Source organism: Catharus ustulatus, chromosome 7, assembly GCF_009819885.2.
Source record: "Catharus ustulatus isolate bCatUst1 chromosome 7, bCatUst1.pri.v2, whole genome shotgun sequence".
NCBI lineage: Eukaryota > Metazoa > Chordata > Aves > Passeriformes > Turdidae > Catharus > Catharus ustulatus.
The window spans coordinates 17400172-17424900 of NC_046227.1; the positions used below are offsets into that span (position 1 = coordinate 17400172).

A 24729-nucleotide genomic window follows, 5' to 3' on the forward strand; every position below is an offset into this window, starting at 1 on the left:
TTTTACATTTTCCTGACTTACTGTCAGTGGGAAACTTTTCATTATTGTCTAGTAGTAGGACAATTATTTGACTTTTTCCTAAATACAGGAACAGAAACACTTACTGAATAGTTCTTTCTTCCTGAATTACTGCTGGCAATTCTGTTGTTTGACCCTAGTAGCAGTCTGATATTCTTCTATGTAGAAGTACTTAGCCCTTCTGGTCAGAGGCTCTGTGTCCTCTTGCTTTCTTTACTACTTCTGGAGTTTGTGGCTTCTTCAGTGTTAAGTATTATCGACTGTACTTCCCCCAATTTACTTAGACCCTCTTAGATTTTCAACTGTGAGAAGAACAGCAAAAGTAAGTGCATGCTGCAGCTGGCATTACTGTCTATAAGGATCCAGAATCTTGATTCTGCAGCCAGCACCATCTCAAGGGAGTACAGTTACCACACAGCAAGTAAGTATTCCTTGTTGCCTTGTGTGTTCTTTATGGTAGCACTGGCTAAATACTTCCATGATTTAAATACTTAACTATTTGCTTTAGAATAATATATAGGATCGCTTGGAGATACACTATGTGGCATTTCTTTCAAGGAAACAAATCAGAAAGTTCAAATCTGATTTAGAGCTATTGAATCTAGATGAGTCTCTCTTCTTCTGAGTTGAGGTTCACCAGTATTTCAAGATGACGCTTTACAGTGTACCTTATGTAGCCTTGTAATTTATTGTGTAATAAAAATGTATAAAATCACACTTAAGATTTGGGGGCAAATCAGAGTAAAAATCGTTAATTCTGTTGAGTTTCCCATCTGAAAGACTTGAACAGCTGGTCAACTAGTAGAGGGAGTTTAATTTAGGTAGTTCAGTTTAGATGGGAAAGAACAAGAACAGTGTCTTAGGAAATTTAATGCCTTTACTAAAAGCTTCCTCACATCTAGAAATTAAGGCAAGATGAGTCAAGATTCCAAGGGAATGTGGGTTGAACTGTAGAGAAAACAGAACAACAGAAGATGGAAAGGAAGTGGGAATTAACATCTCATTTCTTGGGAAAGGTAGGCAGGGAAACCTCTATTTGGAAAAATAAACAATTAGAAACAATTGAAATGGCGGTCATTGTGATTCTGTGAGGAAGTAGGTGAGAAGGTATGTGCATTGCTACTGCAAATCTCTTTTCAGTTCAAAGACCGTATTTCTGCTTCTCAGATCAGGAACTTGTAAAGTTTGGCTGAGTAAAAGGGCAGGGTGACTTTCAGCGTCTAGGAAAACGAGCTAAACTAGAAGCTCACAGTTTGGAGACTGTTATAATGTAATACTGAGTGTGCCTTTGTGACATTCTGCATATATGAAAAAAATCTGCATCCTCTTCCCTTCTCAATTTACCCTGTTTCTGTGGCTCTTGGGCAAACTAATAACTTTTCCATAGATGAAGAAAATAACATGTTCCTAAGTCCTGGTTGAAACCAAGACGTAATGTGAAGCTTAATAGATGCCTTCATCAGATACCTGGAGCAGTAGGTAAATGACTTGGGTATAGCTGTGGACACCAGTATTTGTCTCCACACTAGATTATTGCTGACATACTCAAGAATAGTTTAAACTGCATTTCCATCTGCATTGTTTCATCCTGTCAATTTAGTTACTCTTCTCTGAAACATTTAAAACAAATCTCTTACTTACTGATTTTATTTGCCAAATGCACTCAATCTTGTTCCGTATTGTAGCCAGCTCTGCGCTTTTTATGACTATAAAATGCTACCTTTGGAACAAAACTATTCACCAAGATCCCAGTTTCCATCTTGGAAAAGCCAAACCTGAACCAAATCTAGCACACTAGACAGGAAGCAGAACTTGAACACGATATATGTTTTTCAGAATCTCTTGGCAGTTTGAAACAATATCTTTGTCTAAAATTCCCCTTCATACTTACCTAGAATTAAGTCTTGAACTTTGAAAGTAAGGGCATATAGAAATTATATAGAAATACATAAATTTTATATATATATAATTTACATTTTATATATATGAAGATACAGAAAACATGGAAAAAATGATAGTGAAGAATTTTTTTTTAAATTTTTCGTATGTTTAATTGGTAGAAGACAAAAATTGCCTCAAGTTTGCTAGTGTTTGCATCAGCTTGTCAGGACTTTAGGGATTCTATAAATTATTTTAGGCCTCTTTTTTTGCAGATTTTATGTAAATCTCTCAGTTGAAGCTGAATTAGAATGGAGCACATCTAGAAGAACATCAGGGAGAAATATAGTCTCTGATATCTATATGAATTTTCATAATCTCAAATTCCATTGCATTGGAGAACACTTAATCTGTAGCTCTTTTCCACGGTTTTCCCTTTCAGTATCTTCATGAGTGGCACCCCTCCTCCTTCCAAAAAACACTGGTTGAATTTCAACCTTACCTCTTGAAATAACATAAAAACCTACTTGGAGGGCAACAGACTCATTGGTTCTGAGGATCTCAGTTAAGGCAATCACATTCACTGTGGGTTTTGATGCAATCCACTCTCTGCTATCCTCCATCCTGGAGAGGCTGCATAAACACTTCATTGATATTTCTTTTAATTGTGTTTTGTTTAAAGTATAGTCTACATAAATAAGTATTAAAAAGTCCTGTAAATTGCCAGGTTATGTTGTGCTTTTCTGAGTGCCAGGAGTAGAAGATAGTCCTTCTGATGAATAACTAAAGAAATAGCTACACTCTCTGCCTTACCAAGATAACCAGAAAGCACAGCACTAATTTAAAAACACAGTACTACTTTGTCTTCATTTCAGTTTTGTGTTTTTTAGAATAATTCTATAAACTGTTGTATATCTATGCAAATTGTTGTCTCCTCTAGTATGCTCAACTGTTAGGAATGTCTTGTCTGTCCTGCTTTCTTTTTTGTCGAAATAAGTTTCCCAATTATGCATCTATCATTATAAAACTATGATAAGTCTCTGTGCTGCTGCAGTAATGGTGGTGGTTGGGAGAAACTGGGAATAGAGAGATACTAATGAAAAAGTGGAAGGAACTCATGACAGAAGTTTGTAAAGTGGTACAGACATTGCCTAGAAGGTATCATGGATAGTGGCATGCCGTAACAGACTTTTTGGACATGCTTCTACTCTTACGTGTATCTCTATTATTAGAGTGTGACTTAGGGAGGTCAGTGTAATAGGAGCAATCATGTGGAATGTTTGACTTCAGTAGTGGAGTTGAGTCTTGGGATTACAGATCCATTCCCTAATTTGTTCCATTCATCTTTGCATATCTCTTTTGAAGTATATGCATGCAGTCTTAACTGGATTCAGCTACTGACTTTGCAGGCACACTGTATGCCACTGTCTAATGTTAGTGAGATCATAGTGAAATTACCTTCTTAAAACAGTGTGTTATTTCATTAGCAGTACTGTAATTCTTATTTTAAATAAAACCAGAATTTATACGGTGTACGTTTTTTGCTACACTTGATTGGTAAAAGAATTCTGAGTGTAGTGTGTAGCACGTAGTCCTAAAGAAATGGTGGGAGACTTGCATTGGCCTGTACTGACAGCCTTGCTACCTTGCTCTTTGTGCAAGAGTGAATCAGGCTTTTGCTTTTTTCTAAAGTTGCTCTAAGTGAATGTATTAGTATACTTAATAGTTATTTGAAAGATAATTCTATAAACTTTGTTTTATAGTGGTTTAATGTTTACTTATATAAAATTAATTCTGTATGTAACATACAGATAATAAAGTTATTTTTTATCTGAGTCTCAAAAAATAGCTTAATTTGATAGGAAAAATAGTTTGGTGGCTCATGCAGAAAGCAGAAGTCGACACAGGTTTTCTAGCTCTTCACATGGAAGATATTTATTATGGTGCTGTCTGAAATTGTGAACTTGTGATGGTAACACTAAAGCTCAGGTTCAGGTGACTTTGGGCAAGCTTATCACAGTAGTACCACGTGTGTAAAAAATCAGCAGATGTGAGTATGCTTGCTCCTGCATTCCCACAGCTCAGAGCTTGTCGTATTCATGCAAACTTAATTTCTAACACTGACTTCTGCAGCCACACCAGATAAACATTCTAGACTTCCCTGGTTTTGACCTGGAATTCTTTTCCCAATGCAGGGAACTTTAACTGTAGTTACATCAGTAATGTAGGGTACAGGACAGTCCTGCATATGGTCATATATCTGTGAAAGAAAAGCAGACTGTGGTGTTGGGGATGACTGGCCTGAGAATTTATTGGCATCAAGCAAATTTTTGTGTAGCAGTATCCTTTGTCTCTAAACAGATGAATGCTGGAGATGATTTCGAAGGTAGACCAGGTAACTATTACTCTTTACATATTTTATCATTGGTTTCTTTCCTGATCTCTACTGGGACAGGATGCTCTTTATCATATGACCCAGCACAGTTTTTCTTATGTTTTATCAGGCAATCTGTGCAGCTTTGTCTTCCTTACAAAGATATGATGGCTGATGAACCGACTCCCAGAAAGAACTTAGAGTGGCCACAATGCTCAGTTAAGGTTTCAATGTTTAAGGATAAAAGTCTACGTGATAATTGAGTTTGTTTTGCTGAAGAAGCAGTCTCTTGAATGTGTCTAGAAAGATAGACAGATATTAGTTTGGAGCTTCAACAAAATAAAATAGATACATAAACCTCCCTAAATTATGTTTGTTTTCTTCTTAGTTTGTGCTAGTGGCTAAACATTTTCACAGAAAAAATGCTAAGTAAACTACTCTGCTGAACCAAAGAAGGGGGCTGGGGTTCAGCTTTCTAAAAAGATATATACAAACTGTCTCTTTTTGGAATCCAGACTTCAAGTCCATTGGGAATACAGGATAGTGTTTGAGGGGAAGATGTTCCTATTAAAATGTAAATTTGTTAAGACAGTTGTTGTTATGACACAGTAATTAATTTTTGGATTAGACTGAATGAATGCTCTCTGGGGAGAGGGTACACATACTTGCAAATGTCCATCCTATAAAGAATAATTAGGAGGCCTTTTTGCATCCAAGAAACTGCTAAGACCTATTTTGACTACTGGTATATCAAAACATTGAAGTGGCTCGTGTTGCTTGTCTCTGTCTAATGCTGAGTAACATTCTTCCCTAAATGTTTTCTTTTCTGTGTATTGTGCAGAAGACATGAATTTCAGGTGGAAAGGGGAAATGGAACAAAAACATTAATTTGTTTTCCTTAGGTATCTCGGTCTTTCTCAGGTGAAAATTTTTTATTAGATTGATTTCTTACATTATTTTATATATCTTTCTGCATACTGAAGACCATTGAGGAAGGCTGTGGCTATTGCGTGACACTAATTCAGAAATGCTGTGGAAACAGAAATGGCTACTCAGGATAATTTGAAACATTTGTTTACATTTTCTTCAACCTCTGTCCAACCTCTTGTTCCTCAGTTTTTCCCAAATTTCAAGCAAGCAGTATTCCTCACCAAGAACAGTTCAGACTTAAGCTATTATAAAGTATTATAGTTTATCTTCAACTTTAAGATGTATAGTAAGATAAACTTTTTAATACAGGTTACAGGGGCACAGAAACAATGTCAGAATTCACTTAAGGATGTTGACTTTTGACTGACATAATGTTTTCAAGAGTAAAAGGATTTTATCATTATGGTTTCTGGCTATTTAATTGTCTATTTATGTATGATCTGTGTTTGTTCTTTTTCTCAGATATTAGAATTAAAGAAGAGGATCCTGATCCAGAAGAGTGGCAGCTCAGTGGTGATTCTACACTGAATGCTAATGATCTAACACATTTGAGAGTACAGGTTGTAGATGAGGAAGGGGACCAACCACATCAGGAGGGAAAAAGACTGCGACGAGTAGCATGTACATGTCCCAACTGCAAAGAAGGTGGTGGAAGGTATGTAAAGTTCAGTGTCATATCCCACATATAATGATGAAAAATTAATAATGGGCAAGAAAAAAATTGAGCTTTTATTAACAGCAGTTGTCTGCAGTGAGAGGAAGTTAGAAGCTTATGCAAAGGAGTTTGTGCAATAAAGGACTATCACTTTCATTTTGGGGTTTGCAGGTGAAAAAACTGATTATTCCATCCTTTCTGAGTTACTCCTTTGAGATAAGTTGAAAAAATGTGGAGTTACGTGTCACTTAGTACAAGTGAGGGGGATAGAACATTACCCTAAAAATATGAAAAGGAAATATTTTGGAATATGCATGTCTGTGATTGGCTTCCTATCGTATGTCAAGAACTTGATTAAATCATGTTCCTGCATTTCCTCAGAGATTGGCATTTTTTCCACAGTTTAATTGCTTTAGTGCTACAAAAATACAGTTTTTCTAGTTTTCTTTTTCATTGGTTTTGTAGGAAAAACAAGGTTTGTATAGTAACTCTAAATAACAAATTTTGAGCTGTTTTCAATCAAACTTAGTGAGATTTCACTAACAAGGAGGTACTGAGTTCCAATTCATTAAACTTCAGTGTTGCATTGGAACCTATGCTTTATTATTGTGCATCTCATTAAATTATTACTAATTTTTTATTCTGAAGATTTTATTCTGCTTCTAAACATTTAATTTTAAATATCTTGATTATGGATATGAAAGGGGAAGGGCAATAAGCTGCATTGTACAAGTGTTTGTGCTTGAGAGAATTGTGCAGGGGCTTCTTTCCAATACACTAAAATTTGTCCATTTTGATAATAGTTTCTTCACTAAAATGGAAACCTTTATGTGTTTGGGAACTGTAGTGCAAATCAGTAAAATATCTTTAAGGGATCTGTCAGTGTCCAGTGGCACTAAGAGTTCTAATAGCACTGGCCGAGTTACAACACTTGTCAGTTCTTGCTGCATATCCTGGATACCTGCCTAGCAAGCACAGGGAGGTAATATCTCAGGCAGTCATGCAGAGTAAGTATTAAGTGTGTTTAAGAGAAAAAGACTCTGATACATTTACATCACCAGCAAAGCTAGTGATAATGGCAGAATCTTTGTCCTTCAGATTCCTCTTGTTAAAGTTCTATGTGTAGTTCACTGCAACATGGCACAGACATTTCTGAGTTCTGGGTGAACTCTGGCTCTGCTATGAAAATCTGCCCAAAGTACACCCCGGGTTGAGATTTGTTTCATTTCAGGAGAAAACTCTGAAAATGTGATTTGTACTGCCTGTACTTTTAGGAAACAGAGATTCCAGGTGTTAGATCTTCCTCATGCTCTATTCCAAACTACGGTGGCTTTAATTTAGAAATCTGTACTGCAAAATCCTCTTCCTTCTGAGTGGAGTTGCTATAAAATAAAATTTTCAAGTTTCAGCCTGAGAGAGAATATTTTTGAGAGATGGTTTGGGAGGTCTGGAGAAGGGTGTAGTCTGACTGAAAACTCAGGCGATTTTTGGGAAAGAGTTGAGATAGGAGCTATGACAGAGTTTAGATAGATGGGTGAAATCCACTGCAGAGGAAAGCCTGGACACATCAAACATACAAAGTAACTAGGAAAAGTAGGACAAGAAGTCAGGATGTGAGGAGAATTGGAACTGGAAGAGAAACAGGATAATGAAGGAGACAATGGTGGGGAAACAGAAAAGAGTGAAAGTGCCTACAGTTGCTAGAGCAACTTTCCCACCAGAGTGTAGAATTCCTTTAGAGTTTAGGAGGAAGAAATAAGCCCACTTTAAAGAATATCTGAGTGTGATAAGGTTCCATAGCTGCTAGATTTACCTGTTTATCCCTAGTGCTGGAATTCTGAGTTTTGATTTGTTTTTCAACTCTGCTGATGATTTGCAGAGCTTCAGATAGTAAGACATTTACTTTTGTAAATTCTTTCAGATAGTATTCATAATTCTTAAAATGATGTTTAAAGTTACAAAACTTACAGTTGGGCAAATACTTAGTTAAGATATCCTGGGCAACTTTAACTTAATTCCTTGTGTATTTACATTTCTCACTTGGTTTCTGATTACTTTTACTGCCTGCTATTTTTTTCATATGGCATCAGTGCCATTCAGTGGATGGGATGGCTGATAAGCAGGAAATGAATTAGGGCTGTGTAATCATTGTCACCTGCTTCACTTATTGCAGAAACTGGGAGTTTTGGGGAATGAGACACAGGATTGCAACAACAGGGCTCTGGAATTTTGGAGGTGTAAATCTATATACCCCACCTTTTCCACTGCAGAAGTACTGGGTTCATTCCTGTAAAGAAGTTGATTGAACAGACTGAACAGTACTCTGAGAAAATATGCTTCTGCTACTTTAACCTTGACACTTCAAGCTGGTGGGTGTTTGACAGTTTTGGCCTTAATCTCTTTCTACCTCATAGCAGGATGTACAAAGTGATTGTACTAGTTCAGGTTCGCCATACCAAACGTTAAGATGATAAAGCCATTAATATTTGTGAATTGCTTAGAGATTGTGAGTGAGTGTTGTGAGTACCCATGATGAGGAAAAAAAACTCTGGAGAAATGCATAAATTCTGTATAATAATTTAATGTAGTGCAGAAATAATATGTAACTAGTAAAACAAGAAAAGTACTTTAAATCAGTATGAAAAAACTGAATAGTGTTTCACTCACTTAATACTATTGCTCCTATGATCTGAATGGAGAAGGAAAAGGACAATGCCTTCACCTATGCAGACTTTATCATAATTTCATCTATTGTATAGCATTCGTTTTAGTATTTCTTGCATTTTCTGCATTCAGAGGCGAGTTAAGTTCTTTCTGATTTTTGTTGTTGGCTTTTGGAGTTCAACTACATTGCAGTCTTCAGATTTGTACCAGTTTTGTGAAGTGGGAAGCCACTAATATCTTTGCCGTGGTGGGAAGGAAAGTAGGAAAGGCAGATGATGATGTATTAGATTTGTAAATTAACACCTTTTAGCCCCAAACTTATATAATAAATTGGGAATAAGTAAGTGGACAGAGAGATACATGCCTCAAAGGATGACTTTTTTTCCAAACAGAATGTATTAGGCATCTAGTTAAGGTGTCTGAAGTTAAGTGGAACATTTAGTCTCCTCTCAGTTAGATCTAGAGATTTTACCCTCCTAACAATTACATCTGGAATTATACCAAGATATAACTACTATGGTCTGATATACATAGAGGAACTGTGCTTCTGAGTACCCCTGCAGGTATGTAACTCTAAAAACCACATTCTTAAAATAATTAATAAGTGTGTGTTTTACCCTTGAAATACTTAATGTTATTGCTGGAAATACTGCTGAATATAAAGTCCGGTTTCTCAGTGGATGAAGGTGTTTCCTGCTGAAACTGTGGCAGTCTGCCTGGTTATTGAGAAACATCATTTCCAATCTTTTTAAAGCTAAAATGGGCTATGGAATACTTAAATATTAATTGTTTTTAAGACTCCACTCAAGGAGTAGGGTGGAGTCATGTACATCTATCTATTCAGTGATGATGGCTATTGGCCAGTGCAGCAAGAAAGGCCTCTTAGCATGATGTGTTAGGACAGAGTGCCAGACTGTCACAGCTGCAAAGTGTCCAGGTAGAATCTGGCTTGTATCCTATCCGTTTAGAGCACACATGAAGCAAACATACAGATGCTCATGTGAAGTTGTGTAGAATAAATACACTTAGTTGCTAATTCACAGTAGTCTTGTGGGTTTCATTCCATGGATCCTTAACTTCCCCCTCAGTTTAAACTTTGGAGTCTGTTAAGGGATTTTGTCTCGAGTTAGGTGAGGTGCTTAGAATCATGTGTTCTATACCACCTATGCACAGTAATGACCACGAGCTGAACCTTGGTTTTCCTTCAGTCTAGACTAAAGGTGCAATGAAGCAATTTCAAATGATTGACTTAGGAATATTAACATTATTCTGAGGGAATTTTGATGTGATTTCATCCAATTTGTGTACTATGTTATCCCATTTTTACTAATTACTGTGGAAGGGAAGGCACTAGAGTTTATTTGGAGAAGGTGTTAGGATGAAGTCCTGAGATGATTAGCCTTCTGCAACAGGATCAAAACTCTTCTGGACTCTGCTTTTACTGCCATTGAATTTGTTCTGAAATCAAAACTTGTGATTGCCATGACAAATAATTAGTTGGTACAAATGATGTTTTTATCTTCTGAGACAAAACGACAAATGAAGCACTATGAAGATTGCTCTATATTGAGAATTTGTAGAAACATTTTCTAGGACTTAATGGAATTTTATCACCTTACTTTTCTGGACTGTCTAATGTTTTAGGTACATATGTTATTAGGCTGGAATCTCCTTTAGACAGTGTGAGGTTTTAGGGTGAGTTCATTTTATGCATGTTCAGAAATGTTTGCGGCAATTGCTAGCTCCTTGAAGCGTGTATGCACTTTAGCCTGAACCTTCATTAGATGTAAACCAGAAGCTAAAGTACCCAGTTGAAAGAAAAAAATTGTCCTGGGGAGGCAGCTGAAAATTGTATAATCATTCATAGAGGAAGGAGCACCCAAGACTATGATTTCAGAATCCACTGAAGGTGTTCTAAGCTAATGTTTCTGATGAATAAGGTGGCCTAATACCTGACTGCATTTTCCAGTCTCCTCCCTTGTATCAGCATTTGCCATTCATATATCTGTGTCGTCAGCCAAACCTATTCCCTCAAGTGCTCCTTTCAGCAGTAGCAAACCCTTAAATTGGCTAAAATCAATCATGGTGCCCTGCATTGGTCAGACTGATCTCTTTCTCTGGGTCTTCTCTTATCTCCCTCTTGTGATTTGATTTAAAAAAAAAAAAATTAAAATTAGGCTGTTGTATCAGGTGCTTCCCTTGATCACCTGCCATTTCAGTGAGACAGCATCTTAAAATAAGCATCAAACTTAGTCTGGATTATACAGTCTGTGAATTCTATGTTCATTGTGATGGATTTCTTTTTTTTAACTGAAAAACCAAGGAATTAATGTAAATGTTAGCAAGATCAGCTTCCACCTCTTTTAGTGGAAACATTCAGGTTAGTATGCTTGTCTTCAAACCCCAAACCGATTCTCAGATTTCTCTAAGATGCCAAAAGTCCCATCTGTTCTCTACCCAGTTTCCAAAATCGCTAGTGTCCATTTTGGCAGTTGAAGTAATTTGTGATTTTCTTTGCCAAAACTATCTTTGATATGGTAAAAACCTGAAACTTGGAGAAATGTAAAATATGGGCACTTCAGCATCAAAGTGGTACAAACTGCTATAATAACTGTATTTCCAACTTCATGTACATGTATGCTTCTTAAAGATTATGCTTCTATCACGTACATTTCACACACAGCTGAATGTGTCGTTTCTTCTGTGGAGCTGGGAAGGCATTGTAGAATTTATTTCCAGCTTCTTATGGCGTGTACTGGAATCCACTTGTATTTGAAACAAAAACATGAAGCTGCTCGGGTTGGTTTGCAGATCCATTGTGGTATGTGTAGTCCTATGTATGCATATGACCAGTATTTAGGAGGAATGTATTAGAATTAATAACTTCCCTCTCTCTCTTTTTTTTTTTTTTAAAACAGAGGCTCCAACTTGGGAAAAAAGAAGCAACACATTTGTCACATACCAGGATGTGGCAAAGTATATGGGAAGACTTCACATTTGAGAGCTCATCTCCGCTGGCATTCTGGAGAACGTCCATTTGTTTGTAATTGGATGTTCTGTGGCAAAAGGTTCACTCGCAGCGATGAGCTCCAGCGACACCGAAGAACGCACACAGGTTTCCAGTCTTTGATTCTGGTTTATTTAACTAGAGGAGTGCTGTGGGCTGAGCTTGGATAAATAACTTTTAAGAGGAGAAGAGATCTTTGAATTGGATTGATTTTAATGCAGTGTGATTTTTCTAAAATCAGCTAAATCTTATTGATACATACACACTGTGGAATCTTTGGTAGGTCTGAGGAGATAAAACATCCACCTCTTGATTCAGAGGTGACATTTAAGCTAATGTTTAATGTAGCTTAATCAGAATACTTTTATTCAGGCTCAGCAATTTCTTTTCAACTAGATTATAACTCTTTTTCTATCTTAAAACTTCACTAAGAAAAGAAGAGGACTAGGTGGCCTGGCAATTAGACATCATTCCTAAAATCAAAGAAGAGCATGCAATGGTGCATCATTCTACATCTTTTAATTTCATGGTTAGATCACCAATTAGGAACTTCAAGTTCACAATTCTCCTTCTGTCTAATAAAAAGAAAAGAAATTATTGTAGATATTCCACCTTATCAAGGAGCAGTTAGTTTAAAATCTGTTGTCTGTTTTATCTGTTTTCCTACAAACTAAATCCATATATGCATTCAACAGGTTGTTTACCATTTAAAATCATAGTATTTGAAAAACCCATAGATAAATAATTTTTGTACTTATCAGCATTTACATTGCTTAGAAAAATGCTTTTGGACATCTGTGAAAAATACCCTGTGTTGTTCTTAATAGCATGCTTTTGTGTAGACTTTTGGATGCTAAATCCAGGCTGGGATGTTACAGTTTGTCTGGATGAACAGGCTGATGGTTTTTAAACAAAGGCAAATTGAATGATCCAGTTCAGAGGGGTGTGGTTAATAGCTCCTAGTGTACCTGCCTACCAGTAAAAAGTAGAGAACTAAAGGGTTCTGTCCTTTGACCTCTTTTAAAATTTTATCATTGACGTAGAAGAGTCAACAGAATTCTTCTGTTAACCTTTTAACACCAAACTGGGGTGAACACTCAGTGCACTTGATGGCAAGGCTGCTGTTCAGAGGGATGGGGGCTGAAGAAATGGGTTAACTGGAATCCTAGGAAATTCAGCAAGAATAGTCACAAATACTGCACCTGGGATGGAATTAACACTTAGGGTAACACAGGCTAAGCATGGAGAAGTTGTAAACAGCTATTCTGTACCTGGGAGTCTCGATGGACAAGTGGAACATGATCAAGGGCCAGCAGCAACGATGCCAGAGCTGCACCATAGAAGCAAAGACCCTGGTCACAGGGGTTATTCCCCTCTTCTGGTTAGACTGCATCTAGAACATGGCATCTAGTTTTCAGCACCCAATATAAGAAAGACATTGAGGACAGGACTGAGTTCGCTAATGAGTGACCAAGATGATCAGGAAGCTGGAATATTTGCCTTACAACGAAAAGCTGTAGGATTCAGATGCACAGAGAAAACAGTAATGGCAGGGGGGAGCTTTAGTAGTAATTCTCTAGTTACCTGCAAAGGCCATCCTTAAGAAGACAGATACTTTCCCAGATGATGTATTGGTTGAAGGATAATAGACAGCAGATATATGTTGAAATAAGAAGAGTTCAGAACATCTATTAATAAAAACTTCTGAACTGCAGGAATAGGCAGGCATTGGAAGAGGATGCTCATAGAGTTCCTCCATCCTTAAAGGTTTTCGAGAAAACTGGTCAAATTCCTCAGTAACCAGATCTGATCTCATAGGTGACTGCTTAGAAAGAGATCAGAACATAGACATTCAGGGGTCCTTTCAAACCTGAATTACCCTATGATCTTGTGTGTCAGTCTCAAGTGTGATTCTGCTCTAGGTCATGCAGTCCATCATTTGGTAGGTTTTGTTCTCCTCCTAGAAGTTATTTATTAGTAATAATTGCAGTGCAGCTTAGCAGCCTGAGGATATGAGATGGCTGTAATTCTCTAGCATGCCTGAAAGATCTCCCCAAACTCAGTGACACATAGAAAATTAAATCAGTTCTTATATAAAGTTTATTGTGTTGGATCACTTTCTTCCTCAGTATAATTCTGCTCTAAAAAGCAGTAATTTTAATTTTTAGTGTTCTTGAATGTTATTTTTTTCTTTGACAGGTGAGAAGAAATTTGTCTGTCCAGAATGTTCAAAACGCTTTATGAGAAGTGACCATCTTGCCAAACACATTAAAACACATCAGAATAAAAAAGGTATTCACTCTAGCAGTACAGTGCTGGCATCAGTAGAAGCAACATCTGATGATACTTTGATTACTGCAGGAGGAACAACACTTATCCTTGCAAATATTCAACAAGGTTCTGTTTCAGGAATAGGAACTGTTAATACATCTGGCACCAGCAATCAGGATATTCTTACCAACACTGAAATACCTTTACAGCTTGTCACAGTTTCGGGAAACGAGACAATGGAGTAAATATTACACAAGATACCTATTAATTGTGGTTATTTTTATACAGTAGTGAGAAGAATATTGTTCCTAAGTTCTTAGATATCTTTTTATTGATGTGCAAAAATTTTTGGATTGACAGTAACTTGGTTATACATGACACTGAAATGCCTTACTTTGTATGATATTCCATAGTATATTAAAATGGTAAAATTGCATGGGTTTTGTAGGTACTTTTGGAATCTAGAAGAGAAGAAATTTTACCAAGTTATATTAAAAAAATAAAAAAAAAGAATTTAACGATGGAAATGGTAGTCTAACCAAATGCATCAATCCTGTGTGGTTTAGTGTACAAAAAATGAGAACATGTTGGTATTTATCTATTGTAAGATAAAAGAAGTTGATGGGTGAAAAGAAATCACATTATGATAAAAGAAATTTTGTAATTTTCTTGATGACTGGAATTTTTATTATGCATAACTGACAAATCAAGTTTCCAAGCAAATGTTACATAGTGTAGGCTTTACTTAGCTCATCAACTTGTCATTTTGAAGCTAATTATTTTAATTAGGTTAACTATGTACAATATTTTAAGCATTACTCTTGTAAGATTTTGCAAACTACATTTTAACATGGAACTCTAGGGATAGTCACCTTTTAAATCCTATTGAAAAGCCATGTTTAAGATTTAATTTGCCAAAATGATGTCTTGTTAATATTCTTTCAATAACCAAGGTGGGCAATATAACCAATGTTTAAAAAGCTTAAAATGTTAAGAAAAATAAATATGTATAGGTTGAAGCATTTGGGTGGTAAGGCAGATGTTATAGTGAAGTATATCCCTTCTTTTGAACATTGGAGGACCAAAAATAAGGTGTATTGTGTCTCAGCAGTGATTTTTATCAAATCTTTTTCCAAAAAACATCTGTATGCCAGGGCCTTAAAAGCCATCATGTAAATTACCAGTAAAATATAACATATGCAAATACGAAAGAAAAATCACTTCCATATTGACAGTACTCCCAAACATATGGATATAGTCATAGTGAACTAGGGGGGTTATGAGGTTTTTATTTGTTTGTTGTTTAGTTTTTGGTTAGTCAATCTGCATTTAAATATCAGCCATCTTTCCTTTTTTGCTTCTTCCCTTAAAAATTGTATGTATCCAGTACATTTAACTGATAAACATATATGTTTTTTATTATGCTGAATTTTCTTTTTATTTTTTAATTACTGTTTATATTTTCAATTATAGAAAATGTACAAAATGAAGTTATATAGCCAGTCTGTAAGTGCTATACCATTTTCAAAAAATGTACAACAATAATTACTGCAGTTCACCTATTTACAAACATTTGGAAATCTGTTCATTTGTTATTCTTAAAACCACCTCAAATTTAAAGGCTACCTTATTGTACGTTTAAAGTGTATTATAACAGTGTGGTAGTTAATAAAACACTATTTTTTTTTCTTTTGACTTGAGTTTACTGTGCTTCTTGTTAACTAACAAGGTGTAATTTCATAATATGTCTTGATAGCCTGAGATGTTTTATTATTTTGCAGTTGGTGGTGGGAAGCAGAAACAGTATTTTCTTTCCCTGTGGACACAGAGATGGTAATTTTCCACCTCCTCGCTCACAAACCCCCATCTGTATGTGCGTGGACACAAATGTGTTGTGTTGGTGTAGTGGGGATGTTTTGCTGTCATGCTGAGCAGGGCATGAAGAATATATAGGCCCCATCCTATAGGTTGTGTTTAAGTCCTCTGACACATGTACAATACGTGGAGTATTAATAAAGAGCTGTGACTAAGTGAGAACTATGAGATTAAAGAGAGTAATCATATGTAATGCTCTAATGAAAGGGAAAAGCTTTTATTTGTGAAGTCTGAAGTATTGGGGTATCAAATGACAGAGACCAGACCAGGATAATTTAGGATAAACCAGGCAAAGTTCAGCCTAGGAAAATGAGAGCTGGAAATCATGTAGGGAAGATTTGTGAATCTGCAGTTAGGTGGAAAAAAAAATTATGCAAATCTTTTAGCGATTCAGAGCAACAGCAATTGACAGGTACAGAGAAAAGGGAGTTAATTCACCATCAGTTTAATCGTCTGTTTAATAAAATGAAAGAATGAAATTGCTTGGGATGAGAGCAGCAGCTTGAGGAAAAACAGTTCTGCTTAGACTTACAGTATTCCATGCATATTGTCAATATATTAACATACTCTGAATCTGCTTCCTTTAGGCAGGTGAATGGGCTTGGTTTTCAAAATCTGTTTTAGTATACAGAGCATATTAGTATGTTTCTAATACTTAGGTTCTGATTTTCATCTCTTAGCCATCAGTAGCTGTATTAGTGCATTATTTTAAGTAGGAGGGAAGAGGGCTATTTCTTTATTCAAACTGCTTTTCACAAGTTTTATGGAATGACACTCAGTGACGTTTAACTGTGGATGAAAGTGTTTTGGTGTCAAGGATTTTGATGTCTTGTTGCTGAAGATGAGATTGCTTTATTTCTCAGAGCTTTTATGCTCACTACATCAAATGGTTACTTTAATTAGTGTTTAGGTAGCACATTTGAGAAAAAGATTTGTTGTTGTTAAGCTTCAGAGGGTAGATGTTTTGGAAGAAAGTAACTCTGAAAGTCTCATGGAAAGCCTGCAGCCTAAGGGCTCAGAGCCGTAGTGTTTGTGTTGTGGGATAGTAATTTCTGAAAGTTCCTTGCTCACCTCCAGGGTGAAGATTCACAAGCCCAAGATCTTCGGTGTGTCTAGGATTGTTGCTACCTCATGGTCTCTTTTCTGGTCCTGCAGGCATTCATGTGATACCAAGACAAAAGTGTGCATTTTGTGGGATGCTTTCCAGTTCTTCATGGGTTCCTGACAATGGTTGCTTGATGTGCTGCTTGCTTCTTACTGGTACAGTCTGTACATTTTGCATACTTCTTTTCATGTCAGGCTTCTGGCTTATGTGATTTCTTGGTATGGTAGCTTTTAGATCCTTGGTTGGTTTTTAGTTTTTGCAGTCTTGTGTAATCACTAAGAAGACCTTGAAACTGGGTCTGCAAGACAGCATGAGTTTGAAAGCATCCTGTTACCAATTTCAGTGGTTCAACTTTCAGTAAGTACATGCACTTGCTATAATCTCAGAATTTTGTTCATTCCTGAATGAACTAATGGTTTGATCCTTGCAAGTTGCAAACTAACACTGATTCTGCAGAGAGCAGAGCTTTTAATCATTGTTACTTTCCAGGTCAAGGAGCAGTATGACTAAGGACAATATCATCACTGAAAGACTTGTGAGGAGCCGGATTTCTGGTCTGATGATGCAGATTTTCCTCTAACAAGGGGCTCTGCAGAGCACTTCTTTTGGCTTTCTGAAAAAGAAGTATCAGGCCTTGGTTTCAGGCATTTTGAGCAGCTGGAATCAGTAAGATAAGCCTTGCCAATGGCTTCAGGAAAGCTCTGATGCATTCTCTCACAAGTGTTCTGAGTGTTTGGGAATGAAGGCATGGTGCTATTAGACACTGTCAAGAGTGGTTCTTGGCTTCTTTAAGTGAAGAGCTAATCAGCAGCTGGCTGTCTTTCCTCCAGATTTTTACCACTACCATTAACATCATCTGTGTAGAGCATGTACTGTAAAAAAGGGCAGAAGATGACATGGCTGACATAACTAGACAGGAGTAGTAGCCATTTCCCAACAGTGGGGGTACTAGTGGTTGGCGTCAGGTTGTTCTGTGCTCTAGTTTCTAAAAGATTGTATCAGAAGGAAGCATTTTTACAAGCCATTTTACTTACAATTCCTTCTTTCATCTTGGAACTAAAAAAAAGCCATGTCTGACTCTAAAGAGAACCTCTGTAATTCCAGAGCTCACTTTGGCATCTTGACACTGTAGAAGTCTCTGTTTGGATGAATTGGTACCCTTCCCAAACCCCATTATTGCTGAGCTGGCAGAAGAATGCTATGAAAATTACTTGCAAGGAAATAACCTTCCTTTCCCAGCTATGTATTCTCTTCTGTCAGAAGACGCAGTTACACAGATTTTGAGCTCAACGTGAGATCGACACCACCAGAAAAAGGTTCCAAAGCAAGATTTAGAACTATTTGTTGCTTGAGCACGACTTTTATTATGGCCTCCAAAAGTTCAAATCTTGACCATGCTCCTGGCATTCCTTCAGATGACAAAATTTACTTCTGTGTATATCTTGCAACATTGCTGTATTTTCCACAAAACTGGTTGAGGAGCCATACCTTTTCAAGGACTATAAGCTGGCAGATCACCATAGCGGATAATTTTCAAACAGCAAGAATTAATCAATAAGTGGTATCACATAATCCTTCCTCTGTGAAGATCTTTCAGGTAAGAATCTTGGTGGCCCCTGACAAGAAGAAAACCATCAGAGAGATGGTTGAGTTGGGTGCCAGGCATGGACAAAATATCACTGGAGTTTTACATGATCTAAAGGAGTCCCTGACTTTCACATATGCTGGGTAACCCACCTATCCACATTCTTAAGCTCTCCCTCCTTTTTCTATGGAACCTACTCCTCTAAGTAAAGTATTCACAGAATTTTATTTACCATTTATGCGCAGATGTCACAAATGGCTACTTCATCACAGTTACTTCCTAACTGGATGTTTTTCTTCCATCAGGATATGTTTTGATTTGACAAACACTGGAGAATGTAACAGTTTACTCCATTATGTTGCTATCTGAAGAAAAGACATCAAGTTTGCAGGGAAAATCAATGGAATTCTGTGCATGTGATGACCCTGTGGTGGAGACATCATGATGATAGATGGGACTGTTCTACACTTACTGCCTAAATTAATTTTTGATGTCTGTCCTCTGTCTAGGCCACTGCATGAATTGGTATCAGTACATCGAGAAAGTAGTAGAATACAAAAAGATCTTAACTGCTTCTGCCATTGTGGTTTTGGAGACTTTTATTCTGTCAGCCATTCTTCACTCTAGAAGAAGGTACTAGACTAATTCTAGTACTGCAAATGGTACTGCTAGAAGTTTAGTGATGAAAATGATGGCTCCTGAAAGGGTAGTAGCCACGTCTTATATTGTTGGCTTGGCAGCAGCCTGCACTGAGACTCTACTTTTCTGAGCTCCTACTATTTCTTATCTACTCTGCCTGTTTCAGAGGAGCTGAGCACAAGCTAATCTGGCACAGCTGTATCCCTTAGTATGTAAACATTAGCTCCCTGTTGGGACCTCAGCTATAGCCTTGCAAAGAAACATGTAATGTTCATATGTGTTTGAAACAGGCAGACCCAGGGCTGTATGGCAGCACTTTGCCATACTTTTCAAGAACAGCATGGGAGACTGGATAAGAAGACCTGAGATACATGAGCTGGTAAAAAGAATGTAAGTAAAGAGTGCACTTGCAGGCTGGTAGGAAGACTTGTGAACATGAGGACAAAGTGAGGATCATGGGGAAGAGGTAGGAACAGATGGGCTGGATAAGTGACTTAGAGAAGGGTTGCAGAATGCTGTGGAGACACACAATAGTAAGAGTTAATGAAGTTTATGGATCCTGATCCCTGATGTTCCAGTGAAACCTGGAATATGGGTTCCAGACAAGTGTCACTGCAGCCATTTGGGGGGACTGTTGATGAGTCAGACAAGATGCAGTAAAGCAAGGAAAGGGGACTCAAAAAATAAATTGAGAGTTGCATAAAGCTTTTTCATGATGCTTTCATAGCAGTAGTTACTGTCATTTGGTTCTTTAGTGACCTGTGCACCTCTCTATCTTGTAATTTTCCTGCTAGGTCATATATGCCATAATCCCAGCAGAAGCCCACATGCTAGACTGAGATTTGTCATAATATGCACTATTGCTTGAGTACTAATGAAACTTGGATCTGGAAATGTGCACTACTATGGGCAATTTATGATGGAGAAAAACAGATATGCATTGAAGCTTAAAATGTACTTCTTGTGCCATGTTTTGGCTGAATCCTTTCATTTGAAATACGAGGATATTGTATCTATCTTAGGAACTAAGTACAGAAGAGTGGATTGGTCCTGTGGCAGTGTCAGGCTTGCTTCTGTCTTCACTTCTGCGGCTCTTTTGCACCCTGGTTTTAATTATTGTCTGAGGAAAAGGTTATTTACCAGTTGTCCAGCCCCACAGGCCTTGTTTCACTACTGTGGTGAGGGCTGGTCTATGAAGTCAGGCAGCCGCCCTGTGACCGTGCAGGCCCCACAGCACACGGGTGCTGGGTGTGAGACCCACAGACCCCTGTGCACAGCCCCACAGACCCCTGTGCCCAGCCCCACACACCCCAAATCTGCACGGCCCCACAGACCCCTCAGAACAGACACCCCTCAGCACAGCTCCACAGACCCCTCAGAACAGACACCCCTCAGCACAGCTCCACAGACCCCTCAGCAGGGCCCTACAGATCCCTGTGCACAGCCTCTCAGACCCCCCTCAGCACAGCCCCACAGACCCCCCTCAGCACAGACCCCCCTGTTCACAGCCCCACAGACCCCCCTCAGCACAGCCCCACAGTCCCCCCTCAGCACAGCCCCACAGACCCCCCTCAGCACAGACCCCCCTGTTCACAGCCCCACAGACCCCCCTCAGCACAGCCCCACAGTCCCCCCTCAGCACAGACCCCCCTCAGCACAGCCCCACAGACCCCCCTCAGCACAGACCCCCCTCAGCACAGCCCCACAGACCCCCCTCAGCACAGATCCCCCTCAGCACAGATCCCCTCAGCACAGACCCCCCTCAGCACAGCCCCACAGACCCCCCTCAGCACAGACCCCCCGCAGCACAGCCCCACAGGCTCCACAGGCCTGTGCACACCGACGTGCACACGGAGCACAGTTTGAGGAATGTTTCTGCTTTTGGGGCCACCCCAAGGGCATCCCAGGTCCAGGTGAGAAGGAAAAGGGCAAGCAAGTAGCAGGTGTGGGCAGGGGTGCAGCCCTATGGCAGTGACAGCCTTTGTTTTTAAGTGATGTTTGGCCATGAGATGTGAGGCAGTGTCACAGGCAGGCATGGGTGCTACAGCCTTGGGTTCCTGACGTACGTCCAGAGTTCTGTCTGGGCTCATTTGTGCCAAAGCTGCTGTCTGAGAAAATGGGATTTAATCATAATTTTTCTGTGTACTTTTGTAGCTGTTTTTACTACATGTAATGTGTCCTAAACACCTAATTATTTAACAGCTTGAAATGCTTCCAAAGGAGCTATTCAAGTCTTCTCTGTAAATAACACACTTTTAAAAACTATATTAATTCTTAATGTAATTTTGGATCTTTTCTTTCATTTCGTTAAAAAAAAATTACTTCCCCAGTCAGTATTCCATTTCCAGTTGAGCTAATTAGCTTTTTATGTGACCAATTTTGCATTTGCTCATCTGAGCTTTGGAGTGAGGGATGTTTTCCAGCTTCGCTGAAAGTCTTAACAATCCTCAGAGGAAGTAGTAGCTATGAAAAATATTTCAAATGCAGGAGGATTGGAGAATGTGGCAGATTTTACAGTTTTCCTGTTCAGTACATGTACAATACTGAACACTAGTGAGTGGGATTAATCCTGGACAGCTCAAACTTCAGGAGCAGAGGTAGGGAGGTGAACTGTCACTTTCCAGTGTAATCCCTTCACTGCCTTTGTTTTCAGCCTTTCTTAATACTTCTCCTCTGCAGCTCTCCAAATTTCTTAGAAACCTCTTTGTTCTTTCTGCCTCTACAAGCAGGAGCAACAGATGTTTCCTGTCTGTTTCTGGAAGGCAGAGAGCTTTGGGGTAGAAATGGTCAAAACTTTGGTCTGTCCTGCTTATGAGTGAGACAGTGTGTGAAGACCAAACTGAGGACCCACCCTGTTCTTGAATGCTGACACATAAAAAGGGGGCAGAATTAACTGGCTTGATGTCACTTCAAGGGATCTTGACATCTGGGAATGTTAAGGTAAAAAAAAGCTATTTGTTAATCACTCTTGTCCAGTCATTGAATAAGTTTCAAAATTTATTCAAGATTGCATTATCCCATCTATATAATTTCATGCAATAAAGCCTATACAAGTAGCGAGAAATGTTACTTCTATGAAAATATTAAGTTTACAAATTCATAAATAAGTTATTGCATACACACAAGTTATATCCTTTTGTTTTGGTAAGTTTTATGACAAAAGTCGTAAAGGGATTGCCACATTAAAGCTCGGTTCAGCATTATGCCACAAAATGTAAATCAGGTGAAGCACTTTTATTATTTTGAGTAAGGGCTCTAAATTTTCTCTCAATGTTCATTACTTTCTCATACTTTAGAAACAGACACGTTTTAAAATTGAGTACCAAATACTGTAGGAAGATTGTAGTTTTCAGAACCAGAGCAGGAAAACAGCTGTGAAGGATTATAATAAATTTTTAAAAAAATTAATAGTTATCTAAGTTATTAAAAAATTAACACCAACCCTTCCCCCCACACTTGGCATGTCAAATATAAACAGTTTGCAATCTGAATGTTTAAAGACTGGTGTGTGCATGCAAAATGTGATGTGTTTTTCAAGTGCAATGTTCAGTACATATTAGTTATCCCTGCAATTTAAACTGACATTTCTCTTTGAGTATATTTTAACCTGTGCTTAAACTGGGGAACGCTTGAAGTAACATAACTGGAACATGCCACAGAGACCAAAATTTTTCTACTCTTTTCTAGTTTGGTTTCTGTTTGACAGCACACTTTTTTGATATGTCCATTTAGTGTGTGCAGATGACTTGTGCATAGCAGGGAAATGAAATATGAATTCACAATCCCAAGACTTCAAAATCTGTTTGAGAAACAGGTACTGTAATTGAGAACTATGAGGTGATGTGGGGCTTTGTTATTTATCATTGCTTGTTGACTTAGATCCCTATGAAAGTTTGTTATGTGCAAAGGAAGAAAAATGGAAAGGTCCAAGACAAACTACAAACAAGTACCTGAGCTAGGAGAACAATCTTTTCTGATTCTCTTCAGCCAGGTAAGCATAAATGTTTGCATTTTAAAATGTTTTTAATTCTATTCTCTCTCATTCTTTTCATTTCGAGAAGGACTACAGAAGGCATGCTAATGGCAGTCTTGAACATCTATACAGTTACTTCATTTGATCTCAAGGATTATCATGCAATCTTGTCCCTCTGGATGTTTAGGTGATGCAGAATTTCATTCAAGGTGTTTATTAATTTGAGGCAGCTGCTTTAATGGAAGCATGTACCGTATTTGCATCAGAAGCACATGGTTTCTGACAGTCATCTCTCTGTCTCAATATTTTATTTCTCTATCTTCTCCCTGTTATTTCTCCTAACTTTTTTTTTCTCTAGAGTCCTGTCTTTTTTCTCACCCTGTTGTAGAAAGTATAAAGAGGATATTGTTTTAGCCTTTCTGAGCAATTTTTAGTTCTTACACATAAAAAACTTGTACAGTGCATTATTGACTTTTGCTAGAGATTCCTTTTGATAAAATTTCTGGTGTTACTATCCAGAACTTGACCAAATTCTGGAGCAGTTGTCTCTTCCATTTTAAAAGACTTTTGAACATCCGAATATGACATGAACCTGTGACCATGTTTGAGGTACAAAATTTGAGGTTTACTCTACTGAAAAAACAGGTGTAATCTGCGAAAAATCAGAGTCCATCTCAGGCCAAGCTTGGCTCTCTGAGTATTCAGCCGTATAAAATGGCTATTAATTTGAAAGTTGTGCCCACCTGTGAAAAAATAGGCTTTGACTACTACAACTTTATGGCTGGAAATCTGTTAAATAAATAAAGCTGCATAGAGGAGCAGGGGAGTTTTGGCTACAAAGGCAGCCTAAAAACTGTGAGCTACCAACCTAGAGATCTACTAATTACTGTTGTAGAATGGGACTCTTTCCAAAACTATAAAAGCTGAATTTGAGGTACAGCAAGTTCGGTACTCTTTATGGAAATAGAATATTGCTGAAATGGAGGTTTCTATATCCACACAGAGAAGAATGAAAAATCAGGAAAATACAGAAGGATACCCAAATTCTTAGTTCAGTTTGAAGGAAATCGTACAAGAATCCTAGGCTTCCCTGACAGGAAGAAGGAAAAAAGTTTCAAGAATATTATGTGGTTATTAAGAAAGAGAAAAAAAAGTGTACTTTTGTCTGTAGTTTTGAATTTCTTATATAATAGTTTTTTGGTTTTCTATTTTTTTCATTCTGTCTCTGTCATAGATTCAATTATGTTCCGACTTGCCCATATTCAGTTTGGCCTTGCTGGAAAGAATTTAAATGGCATGGTCAGCCCACACATCTATTACAGAGATTCACTTAGACTGGAGTAGAGGCAAATAGAGAAAAATCTTCTTACTAAACCTTTTTTATGGCATAACGTAATGGACTTTGAAAGAAAAGGTGGAGCTACCTAAAAATGATGTTTCTTCCAAGAACACTGATGGAGGGGAATGCTTACATTATGAGAGAAAAAATGTAGCAGCTTTGGCAGCAAAAATGGAGAAAAGAGACTGATAGAAACAAATTTCTAGATGAAATAAAAATATTTGGCAAAGAAGCAGAGGAACACAGATTCTGAAAGAACCTCAAACAGCTTACTATCCTTAGAGGCCAATTAAACCTGAATCAGTCAGGAAAGACAGAATGAACCCTCTGCAAGCTTAATGAAAATTTATATCAGGCAAAATAAAGCCCTGAGATTATTGTCATATAAGGTGTAGAATGCTAAGAGAAGCAAGCTA

At 37.9% G+C, this 24729-nt stretch overlaps 1 protein-coding gene across 2 annotated transcripts in view; it reads left to right on the forward strand.

The window, feature by feature from the left end:
* Positions 1-15492, forward strand: part of SP3 (Sp3 transcription factor) — a 34177-nt gene extending 18685 nt beyond the window's left edge. For both annotated transcript variants that reach the window (XM_033064026.1, XM_033064027.1), the window contains 3 exons: positions 5663-5855; positions 11438-11634; positions 13726-15492. In XM_033064026.1, coding sequence (XP_032919917.1) covers positions 5663-5855; positions 11438-11634; positions 13726-14042 — 707 coding nt within the window. In that variant the 3' untranslated portion in view covers positions 14043-15492. The remainder of the gene's footprint in view (positions 1-5662; positions 5856-11437; positions 11635-13725) is intronic.
* Positions 15493-24729: the final 9237 nt, after the last annotated feature.